Source organism: Centroberyx affinis, unplaced genomic scaffold, assembly GCF_046629955.1.
Source record: "Centroberyx affinis isolate AG114_WGS23_722 - 3 ecotype Tasmania unplaced genomic scaffold, CSIRO-AGI_Caff_v1 ptg000408l_1, whole genome shotgun sequence".
Taxonomy (NCBI): Eukaryota; Metazoa; Chordata; class Actinopteri; order Beryciformes; family Berycidae; genus Centroberyx; species Centroberyx affinis.
Genome location: NW_027279075.1, coordinates 153,313 through 167,310, shown reverse-complemented (window position 1 = coordinate 167,310; position 13,998 = coordinate 153,313). Strand labels below are relative to the sequence as shown.

Here is a 13,998-nt window from a genome sequence, read left to right as displayed (position 1 = left end):
TGAGGAAATACTTTTTGAATCCTTTTATCCACGCTAGACCAACTAGCTGCCCTATAGTCACTCTACTACTTACTCAATAAACATTTGCAATGGGTAGCAATTTCCTTTTCTAAGATTTAAGGGTTAAGGGAGAGTCAGCTATGAGGGAATCACCACTTCCCTTCTTTTTAAAATATTTTATTTGGTCTGTAATGCAATGTTTACTCAACAATTAAACACATCCTATGCAGGAGTAGGCAGAGGCTAGACCTGTGTACCAACAACAGCTAGTTTCTGGGTTCTAGCAGTCCACATGCAGTGTGGCCTATACGTCTGTCCAATAGGACAGAGTAAACTAAATGTTTGCTTGAAGCGCACACTGAGAAAAGAAACTGAAAAGGAAGGTTCTGCATTCCACTCAAATCAGTTGTCATTACCATACTTTAGTTTGCCCACATGATTTTTTATTTATATGTTCAGCAACAGTTTTTAAGAAGATCTTCGAGAATATGTATACACTCTATTTTTCATTCAAACTATGACCTTGATCATAATAAACCAAAAACCATGTGTCACTAAGATATTTTTGTTAGGCTATAAGGAGGGTAAACTCTTCTGCAAATAAAGAGGTGAATAAAGTCAGTTTAGATGGGTTTACCCTCGTGGGTGACAGTTGGACATGGCCAGATGACACTTGCCACACCTTAGCCTAAGTGTGTCCAATTCTCACCTTGTGTAGAGAGCAACAATAAAGCAAGAACTGCTGATTCGTCAGGAAGTGGAAGCCATATAAACACAGGGGTAGCGTTCAAGTTACCTCTAAACTGTGTAAACTGTTGGCAAACAATAATTTATTCATATAATGTGTCACATTGAACAAATAATAATCAGTCATCGGTGATTGCTCCCTTGCCCCCAGACATGTAATCGTTATAAGCGGGTTTGCCACAACAGGTTTTGCTGAATCGACGCTCCTGTTTACACTCCACTGTCCCTAAAAGTCTAACAAGAACAGAAATACGATCTGTTTCCGATACGTACTATGGACAGTCAGGGCGAAACAAGGTAAAGTCTGATCTCAGATCAGATCAGGGGCTGTGGATGACTTCCTACCTAATACCGAAATCAACCGGAGGGTGGAACGCGTGGTCACCTGACTGAGTGACATCACATAGGTAACAAAACCAGTTATTTGAGAAGTGAGTGGCATTTCGACAACGGCGGTGACAAGAGGAAACATAACCACACCCGTGGACACTATACTAGACTTTTTTAAAACCTTGAATTTCACAATGACTTTGACGACACGTTTGTTTCTCCTGGTCCTCATTTTGTCTTGCGTAAAGACTTGCCTGTCTGAGAGCGGTAAGGTTTGTCTCTGTTAAGTCATTTCCACTGCAGATTGTTAGAAGCCTAATCTCCTGAACAAAGAAAACGATCACTTAAGGAAGATTATAATCTATTTATAATGACTGTACTATATTCCATAATTCAAACATGTTTAAGTTGCATATTTTGATCTTAATTGCTGTTGTGAATCAAACAACCAAACAATTTGACTATATGTAAAGTGGATCATTCCTCATGCCAACAACTCATGTAATTGACATGTAAGCCATAGAGCCGCGTAGGAAGCAAGCCAAAGAGCTCACAGATGAAGGGATAATACATAGTCTAACTCATATTTAATTCTCAAATTTAGGCAAAATACAGTATGTTCCTCACAGTAAACCTAATGTACTTCTGCTTTTCTTATGAACCTGTCTGACATTGAAGATCTCAGAGGCTTTACTGGTACAGAGACAAAAGATGGGGTGTGGGTCACCCTCGCAGCCAAGAAGGTCTTGGAGAGTCGTCTTACCACAGTCTTCCTGCCTGTCATCTACATCATTGTGTTTGCTGTGGGGCTGCCCACCAACGCCATGGCCATCTGGGTGTTTCTCTTCAGGACCAAGAAAAAGCACCCGGCATCCATCTACATGGCCAACCTGGCTCTGTCTGACTTGCTCTTTGTCATCTGGACCCCCCTTAAGATTGCCTATCACTTCAACGGCAACGACTGGATCTACGGAGAAGGGCTGTGCAAAGTCATGATAGCTTTTTTCTATGGCAACATGTACTGCTCCATTATCTTTATTGCCTGCATAAGTGTCCAGCGTTACTGGGCCATAGTCCACCCCCTGTCCCAGCAGAGACGGGACAATTGTGTGGCCATTGCTGTCTCCGTGACAGTCTGGGTGGTGGTATGGCTCGTCACGACGCCTCTCTACCTGTATGATCAAACGGTCAAGGCAACGAACCTCAACATCATTACCTGCCATGATGTCACCAGGCCCAGTCAGAGGACGACAGCAGCAGCCTACTTCCTGACCATGGGGACACTGGGATTTGTTGTCCCCACCGTTGTGTGCATTGTGTCCTACGTCCTCATGCTCAAGTCTCTACGGAGCTCCATGGCAGACCCCAATATTGCCAAAAAGAGACGAAAAGCCGTGGTTTTGATCGTCACGGTCCTGGTCATGTTTCTGGTGTGCTTCACCCCCAGCAACATCATGCTGCTGGTGCACTACACCCTCCTGCTGCGCGAAACGGTGAACAACGGCTACGGCTTCTACATCACCACCCTGTGCTTGGCGAGCCTCAACAGCTGCGTGGACCCGTTCGTGTACTACTTCATCTCAGAGGAGTTCAGGGATCACGTGAAGAACACGCTGATCTGCCGGAGCGAGAGGACGGTGGAGAGGATGAGGGTCTCGTTCAGCGCTCTGAAGTACTCCAAGAAGAGCAACACCTATACCTCTGACTCGGGGAACACGCAGAGCAGCAGCTGCTAGTGGGGGTGTTGGTTTTGGGGGTGAAATTGTTTCTGAGTACCCCCGGTTTTGAAATGATAGTATGATGAAATGTTTCATTGTTATTGTACTGATTGTACTTGTATTGTTATTGACTTCTTCCATCTCAGGAGTAGTTTGAGGAGTTTGAGTTTGAGTTTGTATGAGGAAACAGAGGAGGAGAGTAACCTCTGGAAATTACCACCTATTTAGGGCACACCACAAGCCCTTGGTCTGTATGAAACCTGTGGCTTTTTTTCTATATCTAAATGAGGACAGCAATATTTATATTATAACAAGAGCTTTTCTCACACTTTGCTTGATGCAGTCTGCCTCATGCCATTTTAACTGATTTTTATTGACTGATATGGTTGCTACAGGTCAGTTGTCTTATAGCCCATCGCCATAGTTTTGTAGCACTTTGTAACTTCTGACATGCCATACGGGTTTGAGACTGTCCTGAAACTGCAGGCAAAGGCCTGTGGTTCAGCAAGTGAAAGCTAAACTTTTATTTAAATTATTTTAATCACCTAAGCATGTTGTAACACCTATCTGATGGCTTTCACTGTTATGTATATATCTTGTACATATGTTTTTTTTTAACATAACTTTACAACCATCTGATATGGTAGAATTATGTACATTTTACAGTTTTTCAATAAAAGTAAATGCTCAACAATTCATTGTCTTTTGTTCACTGGATGGTCATTGACATTTTATGCTTTGGGGGTTATTCTTTTTTAATATAATTGTTCTATTTAACCTTTATTAAGTTTGGTATTGTTTGTCTTTCAATACTACACAAACACATTTTTTTAAAATCCCTTTTATGCTCCATGACACCCAGAATGTCACATTATTTGTTCCCAATGTTAGATCTATGTCACTGGGTGTCTTTTCATCGGAAAGTTTTTCATATTTCAACAAGGTCATTTTTACCTTGGACCTGGCTGGTATGATTTCAGAAATGTCTCCTTCTCATTCCAAGAGTAGCAAATACCTTTAAAAGGTTGAACTGGAGATGGGAGCCTCCTGAGTTGATGTCATTACATAATAGTGCAAAGTGTCCAAACATGAAAATCCACTCATTAATCGAGACAGCGAGGAAGAGAGGGCATGCCCTGACTCATGGCTGTTTGGTTGGTCCTCTAAACTAGTAAACAGGTTCATTTATCACATGACCAACTTATGTTTATGAGGTGCATTTGAGTACTTGTTTAGGTGGGAAAAGCCAGATTCCATGAGCTTCTACATAACAAGATGTAGTTGGGCGTGTCTAATTTCAGCTTTGACAAAATTGTTCAAACTTGTCTCTTTCAATGGAAGAACATTTTCCAAAATTAACCAGTTTAATACTTCAGTGTTTTGGAAAAAGTAACCCATGCTTATATCTTGCTTTGACGACTGCAATTCTGTATTCCTGCCTCAGTCAAAAGTATCTTGTCTCCGACTTGTATCACTGGGATCTTTGCATCTTTCCATTAGTTATTTTGTCCTTTCAGAATTGATTTTAAGATTTTACTGATCACTTCAAGGCATAGGTAAGTCTGGCACCGAGCTCTATCACACACCTTTTAACGACAAATGTGCAGGATCACAGCCTGAGGTCCTTGGGCAGGTTCCTATTGATCCTAACAGATTATAAACAAGAGCTGATCAGGCCAGGCCATGCTAGACTTTGAGGATCTTGTTAAATCTGTATCATCACTTCTCAAAACTCATTTTTATAGACTTGCTTTGATGCAATGACCTTTTTCATGATTGTTTTTGACCTCCCTTTTATGGCTCTTGCCTGGCTTTATATTTCTTACCTTGCATTTATTGCCTTTGCTGGTGATTATATCTATCTTTTTTTTTTTTTTTACTCCTTTGCAAAACACTTTGTAACTGTGTTTTGAACAGTGCCAGCCCATGGCATAAACATGCTATGCCATCGTTTAGGGCCACATAGTGGAATTATTATTATTGTTTGGTGGTTATGATTGGAGTGTATTGGGGCCACAAACACAATCTTGTTCAGGGCCACCAAAAGCCCAAGGCCAGCTCTGTAAAACTGCTATATAAATAAAGATTATTATTATGATTATTATGTGGATTGGTCCTCTTTTTTGAACACTTGTAAGCCAATTATGTTCAATGAATATTTTTATATGCCTCTATTTTAGACAGACATTACTCTCAATCAATCATTTTCTTGACCATTTAAATATAAAGCCTTATATGATTTCAGAAATTGTATTGTAAAATTTGCGTTCCTGGTGAAATTAAGGGGAAAGAATCTACTAATTTCTGATATAAATCAAGTGAAGTGAAATCTGACCATTTTGACTACTGATTCTGTTACTCATGCAATGCTCAAACAAATACGAGCCTATACATCTGGGAGTAACATCTTTGTTTTCCATATTTTTGTGTCGACTTGACATTAGAAACATTGCACTCTGCATTTTGATCCACTCCAAATTCTCACTGACAATGACAACATTGTCTCGCATCTTCCTTTTACATGTCAGATTACATGCTGCACAGTGGGATGCACTAAAAGGACAATATGATGTCCTGCTATCATGCTGCCATCTTTGTGCATCCAATCCATTCACACAGAGAGACCATAAAGTACGATAAGGTCACTATTGAGTACCACTAATATTATAGGAATATTCTAGTGGTATCACAGGAGGTTAACAAAATACCATAAAGTAAGATAAGGTAACTAAGGTCACGATTTAATATCACAGACACAATTTGAGTCACTATAAGAATACTGTAGGAATATTGTACTTACGCGAGGCAAAGTTGAGGGAAAGTGATAAGGCTACTACAACTATTACAACTCCTGGAATGCATTGATCATCATAGATTGATGGTATTGAACAGTGTACGAATAGCCTGGGGGGGGGGGGGGGGTTCTTTTGGCTGAACTTACTAACTAAATACTAAATACTAAACCTGGAATCAGGTGATTTCACATTATAGTTAAAGTGATACCATAGGAGAAGCAATAAACCTACTTTGAGTCCATGTATATTGACGGGATCTATAATATATTAAAAGTGTATAGTTTGCACGTCAACACAACACTATGTACATACAGTATGTATGATTTTCTGTAGACTTGATAATGTGAATACGATATGCACATATAAATCATGTAGCCTATATTGCAGTAAATTAACACATCTACTACTTTACTCCCCATGTATTGTTATATTTATATGCTGCATAATGATATTTTCAGAATGTTTCCACTATTTAATAAGGTTCTTCTTATTTTATCTCATCGGAATATAATCGTGGAATCACAGGAGATTAAAAATACCATTGAGTACGATAAAGTCATTATAAACTTACAACTGAGTAGCCTACCAGACACGCTATAAGCCCCTATAGGAATATTACAGAAGTATTACAGTGATTCATCGTTGGGGCTATCTCTGTAAAATGCGGGTCTTCTCCATGACTCAAGTTAACCTTTATCCTCACAGACGGGGAGGCGGGCCAGGTATGACGTAGACAGGTAGTCTCAGGGTGTGCCCTTCACATGAGTTTTTATCCAACATTTAACGAAACTCCTGCGGAGAGAATAACGTTCACAGACATGGCCTTAACACGATCAGCGGGATCGCTCCTGTTAATACTCAGTTGGATTTATAGCTCAAATGCTATTCCAGGTAAGGTCCGAGGAGCCTTTGATCGCTTTGTTTTTAATAGGAAGTAGGCCTATATCTATATCGCATACCCGTGTACTAGTTACTCTGCTACATTTACTCTCGCACCACGGGATTAAGGATAGGCTATTAAATGTTTGATGCATGTTATGGGGAATAAAGTGGGTGTTTGGTTGAGTTGAAAAACCTTTTTCAATGAACCGCGTTTGTTCAGCTTCACACGACAAACCAGAGATCAAGGGTCCGATAACGTATCCAGCCTAGTAACTGGGATATTTAACCCATTACTCCTTTTAAATACCGAACTCGACATTGAACAAAATGTTTAGCTGACTTCATTCTATTTGATTATCTAGAGAATGGCTACAATAAATTGTTGTTTTTGTTTATTTAAGGGAAAGGACGGGGGTTCATTGGGGTTGTGGACCCGCAGGATTCAGACCAAGTAATTGTGGACAAGGCGACGTCCGACACGCTGAAGAGTGGCTTGACCACAGTCTTCCTCCCAGTCGTCTACATCATTGTGTTTGCTGTGGGGCTGCCCACCAACGCCATGGCCATCTGGGTGTTTCTCTTCAGGACCAAGAAAAAGCATCCGGCATCCATCTACATGGCCAACCTGGCTCTGTCTGACTTGCTCTTTGTCATCTGGACCCCCCTTAAGATTGCCTATCACTTCAACGGCAACAACTGGATCTACGGAGAAGGGCTGTGCAAAGTCCTAGTGGGCTTCTTCTATGGGAACATGTATTGCTCCATCCTCTTCATTGCCTGCCTTAGTGTGCAGAGGTATTGGGTTGTGGCCCACCCTCTTTCCCAGCAGAGGAAGAACAACAAAGTGGCCATTGCTGTCTCTGTGTCCATCTGGGCTTTCATCTGGCTTACCACCACACCTCTCTACCTCTATGACCAGACTGCCAGGATCAAAGACCCCAACATTACCACCTGCCATGACGTCAACGTCATCCGTGACCTAGACAACCCATTCCCTGATGTCCAGCTCCCCTACTACTACTTCATCTTGATGGCTATGATTGTGTTCCTCGTCCCTTGTATAGTGATCACTGTGGCCTACGTCCTTTTACTCCGGGCCCTGGGGAACAGCATGGTGGACAGCACAGCAGCAAAGAACCGTCAGAAAGCGGTGGTGTTGATTGTGACTGTGCTGGTGACATTCCTAGTGTGTTTCATCCCCAGCAACATAATGCTGGTGGTGCATTACTCTCTGCTAAAGGACGGGGTGATAAATAACGGCTATGGCTTCTACATCACCACGCTGTGCCTGGCCAGCCTTAACAGCTGCCTGGACCCCTTCATCTACTACTATGTGTCAGAGGACTTCAGGGACCATGTGAAGAACACTCTGCTGTGCAGGAGCAGTAGGACTGTGGAGAGGATGAGGGTCTCGTTCAGTTCCATGAAGTACTCCAAGAAGAGCAAGTCCTACATGTCGGGGTCGGAGCGCACAGAGAGCAGCACCTGCTAGTCAAAAGGGAGGAGAGCAAGGACTCTGAGAGGATATCAAGGATCCTGCCTGTGCTTGTGTTCTGGTGCACTGAACACGGCATCGTACACACCTTGTAACACTGGGACAGCATAAATAGGTCTCTAATGATGGACATACAGTGACACTCGGTCCACACTGCATGTACTGGACACCGGTCATAAACAGGTGACCGCAAAGCATCAGATAACCACCAAAGATCCTCATCCCCAGCTGTGTAAGTTACAAAAAGTGTGGTCATATAGAGTTTTTAGAAGGCTGAGTTTGTTGTGAGGATGACTGAAGCAGGATGATAGCAGAATGATTTGTGGAATTCATATTACTTCATTGTGAGCTGCTGTATAGAGTTTTGAATTGTGAAACATGAACATACATTATAACGTTTGAATTTGATGAGAAAAAGATGTTTCTCATTTGTTACATGCTTTCTTAAATAAATGATAGCAACAGGTTGTAGTTTCTGTGAAACTCCTTCATTCTTGCGTAACATCAAACAACATCAAATTCCTGCCGGAGTGAGTCACTGATCTCATTTTCATCATACTGCTGGGGAATGATGTAGAGACAAGATTCATTGTCTGTGGTCATTTTCTATGCCTTGTGGAAATACAAGTTGTTAGGAATTCTTGGAATGTGTGGTGGTGGTTTTTAGTGTCAGAAAACTATTTATTATTGCTATGTATTTTAATGTTCGCTCATCTCAACACAAGTGAAAATTAAGGGATTTTGGTGTATTCCTCATACCATTTACTAGAGGAACCCCCAGACACTGAATGCTTGTCCTAAAAATATGGATAGGGTGAAAGAGGTTAAAGAATGCCAAAGTGCGTGATGAGGCATGTTTTCCTTTCCACTGACACATCCATCCTCACAGGTAGCAATGACTGAACTGGCAAGTCCTGGATTGATGCTATTGCCTAAAAAACAGTGTCTTGTCCCACTAGTTTCAGTGATACTTGAACCCATCACACAAGCAGTTTAGTTTAAATTAGATTTGTATTTTTCAATGACAACGAAGACTTAACTGAAGTTCTTCTGCTTACAATACCTATTCTCTTTTCTAAAAGACAATAAATGTAGATAAGGGCGTATTGTGAACTAGAGTGAATGGATCTGGTCTTTTATCTCTAGATAAGGAATAGGTAAAGTTATCTGTTATCCAAGCAATGCTACGCCCCCAGCCATCAACCCCCTCCCCCCTCTATACACACATGCATACACACACATTGTGAATGGTGATAGTCTCCTGTTCAATGACTGGCTGAGGCAGTGCTCTAGGCTCTTTAAGAGGTGAATGATTGTTGTGGAGTGTCATCTAACCTTTTGTTGGCGTCCTGTGAGAAGAATACCTTCTTTCTACACATTAGGGACAGAACCACCCCCAAGGCATGTTACATTTATTCAGCCCCTTTCAAATGTGTTATATAGTCTCACAATACAGACTCTGTGGCATATTTATAACTATCCAAAAAAACGTATGCTGCACACATGCATGCACAAACCTGTACAGCACACATACACACCAGGCATATAAACATACAATTAACATTGGCCTGCACAACTCAACTCAGCTATGTCAGCCATGAGAGGCAGGGTTGGTATGCAAAGTATGGAAAGACTACCAACACTATTGGGTTATCGGAGTCTTACATGTAAAGGCACATAGAACTGCATCACAAATAACTTAATGCATCAGATAGTTGAAATGTTTCAAAGATTCAGTGTGAAACCAAATGTTATTGTGATTCAGCCAATTTTATTATGCACAATGTTATTTCATGTACATGGCTGTGAACCCATTTGAATAAAATGGAGGATATTAAGAAAAAAAACATGTCACATTTACCTGTGCTGTTGCTTTAGCTTGTGCTAATTGTACCTTCAGGATAACTGGTAACTGAGGAAATGTCAGTGTTGTTATGTTGTTATGTATGTAAACTGGAGGATAGAAAACCTACGCAGTATGAATTTGACGATGACAACACCGTCCTCTCCTGAGTTATCTTCCTATCATGGTGGTCAGACAGTTCCCTATTCTCACACACTTTGGCCGGACTATAAATTGGCAGGTATCACGTGTCTCAATGAATAACATTCATTTGCATTTTATTTGTAAGTTTGGCTCAGTACTGTGGCACCAGAGGAGCTTCAGTTTCAGTACAGTGGGTAGATCTACATTTTGTGGGTGTGCGAGACAGCAAAAAAAGTTCAGGAGTAGTAAAGGAGAAAAATAATAGTGTGGCAAGTTTGTTAGAATCATCTAGATTACTTTGCTATTGCCACAGCACTTAAGCTTCTGGCACAGGGGCTGACACCATTTTATAAACTGATTTTGAAAAGAACAGAGGCCATACTCTATATTTTTACAATATTTTTCTTGATTTTATTGTTTGGTAATACTGTACTGTTTGGTAAAGATGCAGATACCACAAACCCTCCTAGGTTTTGTCACTCATACTGAACCAAATGTAAGATAAAAAGATTAGGTCTCTAATCCTGAAACTACATGCACATTGTAGATCCATTAGTCTCCAGTGGATAAAGTCAGTTTATTTTATTTATATTGAAGATCCCGATACTAGAATACACATATAACATATACACACACAGGCGCACACACAGATATGAGCAAGTAATGTTTCTAAAGTAGGCATGGCTTGTTGCAACAGTCAATTCCCTCTGCAAGCAACAACCTGCCAAACCAGTTCTGCAAATGTTGTCACCTAGTGAATAACAACAATGGAATGTGAGCCACAGAGAGTTAGGGCCTAAATCAGGGTTCCCTTTGTAGTACTGTGGAACATTGCATTTCCTCTGTGATAACATTAAACATGCTATTGCACAAAAGGAGAAGTGTCTGCATTTATGTCATACTGGAAAATAACATGTCAAAAAGTACTTTAAGGAATATGTCCAAATCACATTTGCAGATGATGCACTGAAACAATCCCTTCAGAAACTGATCTCCATCTCTTTTTACGTGAGATGTAGATGTTCTGCTTTCTGATTCATGTTGGGATCAAAAATTGTTGTATTCATAGCGACCTCTGCTGGTTTGTTTGTTGAAGTGTAAGCACTTTTAAATATGTGTAGGTGAATGACTCAAGATTCTCTGCAAACAAAATCAACTAGTAAGTAAATATTTTAATACGTCATTCACTGGATCTCATTTGATTGACATTTGATAAGACGACAAGAAGGCTTGAGGAATAACAAATATTGCTGGTAAGAAGGCACAGACGTGTTTAAGACAAAAAAAATAGATTTTTGTTTCCACCACAGTTGTAGACAATATATCACAAATATTCTGTTTTGGGAGTTTGATTAAGAACTCTGCCAATAAGAGCATTTTGTGTGAAAGAGAGGATGATAAATTAGTATTGCCCCCACGCATCATACTGGGATGCAGCTAAAAGACTGCCATTCATGTGTGTGAGTGAGAGGGAGAGAGAGAGAGAGAGACATCTAGGTCCCCTCAGCTTTCCTAATGACTGAGTCTGTAATCACTTTGACAAATAACACATATCTACCATCAACAAATGCTCACTTAACATGGCAATTTAGTGAATTAGGCCTATAACAAAAACGACACTGAATTCAGTATTCCTCAACCAGGTAAGTGGCATTGTTTTTTCCCTTTTTTTTTTAAAGGTAGTTTAGACAACATGTTACACATGTTCGGAAACCTGACCTGAGAATGCCATGGAGACCAAATAAAAGTACATGAAACTGAGGAAATACAGCATAAATGGAAAATCTCTATGAATAAGAGATAAATGTATACACTACAACGGTACAGCATAATCTATACTAGCATTGCATATGAAAGAAACATAAAATATAATCCTTTTTAGGGACTTACCAGACACAATCAAAAAAGGTTAGATTGATAATCAACTGCTAAAGTGTGAAGAATACCCATGTTCTGTTAGAGAGCAATAGAAAACATCTAAATGGGATGAGTCGGTATAATCACATCAAAAATCACATCAAAATAGCAGAGGCGTAAGAGAGAGAGTAAGAGAGGAGAAGACATGAGAGAGAAAACTGTTCTGAAGAAAGGAGAGTGGAGAGAGAAACTGGGTGTTGCAGAGGAGAGATAGAAAGGGGCAGTATGAGAGAAAGAGAGACCTTCAAGGCAAGCCCTTTAGTCTTTCCTCCCTTTCACATCCTCTGGCTCTGCAGGGGCAGCGTGGCTGGAGGGAGGTGGCATGGTGTGGGTGCCCCCTAGCCAGTCCCAATGGGAGAAGAACGGGGCAAAGTTAGTGCCAGGGCGCTGATGGTGTGCATCATGCTTGGGTGCGCCACCCCAAAGGCCAAAGGGTACCAGGTGATGCATGGACCATGGGAAGTCGTAGCCACAGTGGTCTTCGGTGGAGACGTAGATGTTGAAGATCATGAAGCCCCATGTAGTGACGCAGTGGCACTGAAGCAGAATGGGGTCTACTGTGGCCCAAAATCCCACGCTGAATAGCTCCCAGCCAGACAGGTATTGGGTGACCAGGCTGAAGGGTTGGTTGTATTGGTGGTGCACTGCGTGGAAGGTCCGGTACAACCAGGGAACCCGGTGGTGCAACAGGTGCCAGAGGTAGTACTGGAAGTCAAAGACCACCGTGCAGCCCAGGATCCCCAGGAAGAAGCCCCAGAGAGTGGGTGCATCGCGGGGCAGAGGGGTGGGCGGCCTCCACAGCCACTGGGCTACTGCAGCAGGAAAGATGTAAAGCAGGTGGTTATATATGGTGACACCCAAGGTAGTCCAGATGTTTGCCCAGGTGACAGGTCTGTCTGGATGGAGCTTGCAGCGGTTGATGCAGGGCCAGGTGGGAGCCAGCAGGTCCAGCACCGTGTAAAGGCCCACCAGGAGGAAGTAGGTGGAGACGGAGAGGACCACAGGGAAGAGAGGGCTCCTCAGGAGGTCGTGGTGGTTCTGGTGGAGGTAGTCCCAGGCAGGCTGCAGGACCGAGCCCTCAGACAGACCCAGTGTCACGTTGCCCACATCCGACATCCAGGATAAAGCCTCAGTGCTGAGTAACCTGCCTGTGCTCATTACTAACGGCTGTTATTGCAGAGTCTCTCTTTCAAAAGAAGGTTGATCCAAGAGGATTATTTTCTAACAAGCTACAGGAGAGGATAAATAGGGTCTAAATGAATTGATAGATCCTGTCAGCTACCTCGTATATGTTAAGCAAAAGCAAATTGTCTGGTGATGTTGTGCCAAATTGGACTGGCAGTTCGTCTTAGCCTCTTATGTATGTTTGAAGCCCCACCTCCACCCCCACCCTCTGTGCTTTAAAAGAAGGCACTCTGTAAAGGACCTTTTTCATGGGCACAAGGACCGTAGCCAGGACTCAGGAGCCGGGCCACAACAGCTCTCATTTTTGACCCAAATCATGGAGAGAGAGCTTCCGTTACTTGTGAATGTGACTTCACGTCAACAACAACATAAGGAGTAGTGTCTTTTATGTGTAACATTGTTATGTAATGTTATGTAAATGATAACATTTGGTAGATTAAGGCTAAAAAATACATGTTAGATGTGTTTTAATCATTCTGTCCTCTCTCTTTCTCTCTCACAAACACACACACACGCACACACACACACACACACACACACATACACACATACACACACCACTGGCCCAAACGAGTAATTAATCATAGAAAAACTGTCAGAGGAGACATGGATTCAAAAGCACTGCCTTATTGATGCTGAATTAGTTGGCTTATTGCTCAGTTTGTTTGCATAAGCATAAAAAGATTTCATTGTTGAAAACTGAAAAAGCTAAGGGGCTACCACAGTTCTTGTTTCTATGGTGTGACTACAATAATTCTGTTCACAAGGGAAATTTTTATGGTTGTCATATGCTTTATAGTCAACCATTGATTTGGTTTAACTATTAATTTCCTTGGTGTAACAAAACTGTTTTAGTTTCACTATTTGTTTTATTTTATGATTATTTTTTTTAATAGCACCAGAATAAACACAATGTAGGCATGGCTTTCTCCAGAGAACCAG

General features: G+C 41.5%; 3 protein-coding genes across 3 annotated transcripts; 2 read left to right on the top strand and 1 right to left on the bottom strand.

The window, feature by feature from the left end:
* The first annotated feature begins 1,150 nt into the window (after positions 1-1,150).
* f2rl1.1 (coagulation factor II (thrombin) receptor-like 1, tandem duplicate 1) lies at positions 1,151-3,100 on the top strand. Its single transcript, XM_071516510.1, has 2 exons — positions 1,151-1,344; positions 1,756-3,100. The coding sequence occupies exons 1-2, from the start codon at positions 1,272-1,274 to the stop codon at positions 2,811-2,813; spliced, it is 1,131 nt and encodes a 376-aa protein (XP_071372611.1). The 5' UTR covers positions 1,151-1,271; the 3' UTR covers positions 2,814-3,100.
* Positions 3,101-6,350: 3,250 nt separating this feature from the next.
* Positions 6,351-10,720, top strand: f2rl1.2 (coagulation factor II (thrombin) receptor-like 1, tandem duplicate 2). The gene is made up of 2 exons (XM_071516520.1): positions 6,351-6,481; positions 6,874-10,720. Exons 1-2 carry the CDS (start codon positions 6,352-6,354, stop codon positions 7,962-7,964), a joined length of 1,221 nt encoding a protein of 406 aa, XP_071372621.1. The 5' UTR covers position 6,351; the 3' UTR covers positions 7,965-10,720.
* A 1,409-nt stretch (positions 10,721-12,129) lies between these two features.
* Positions 12,130-13,029, bottom strand: ch25hl2 (cholesterol 25-hydroxylase like 2). Its single transcript, XM_071516525.1, has one exon. The coding sequence runs from the start codon at positions 13,027-13,029 to the stop codon at positions 12,130-12,132; it is 900 nt and encodes a 299-aa protein (XP_071372626.1).
* Between the last annotated feature and the right edge of the window lie 969 nt (positions 13,030-13,998).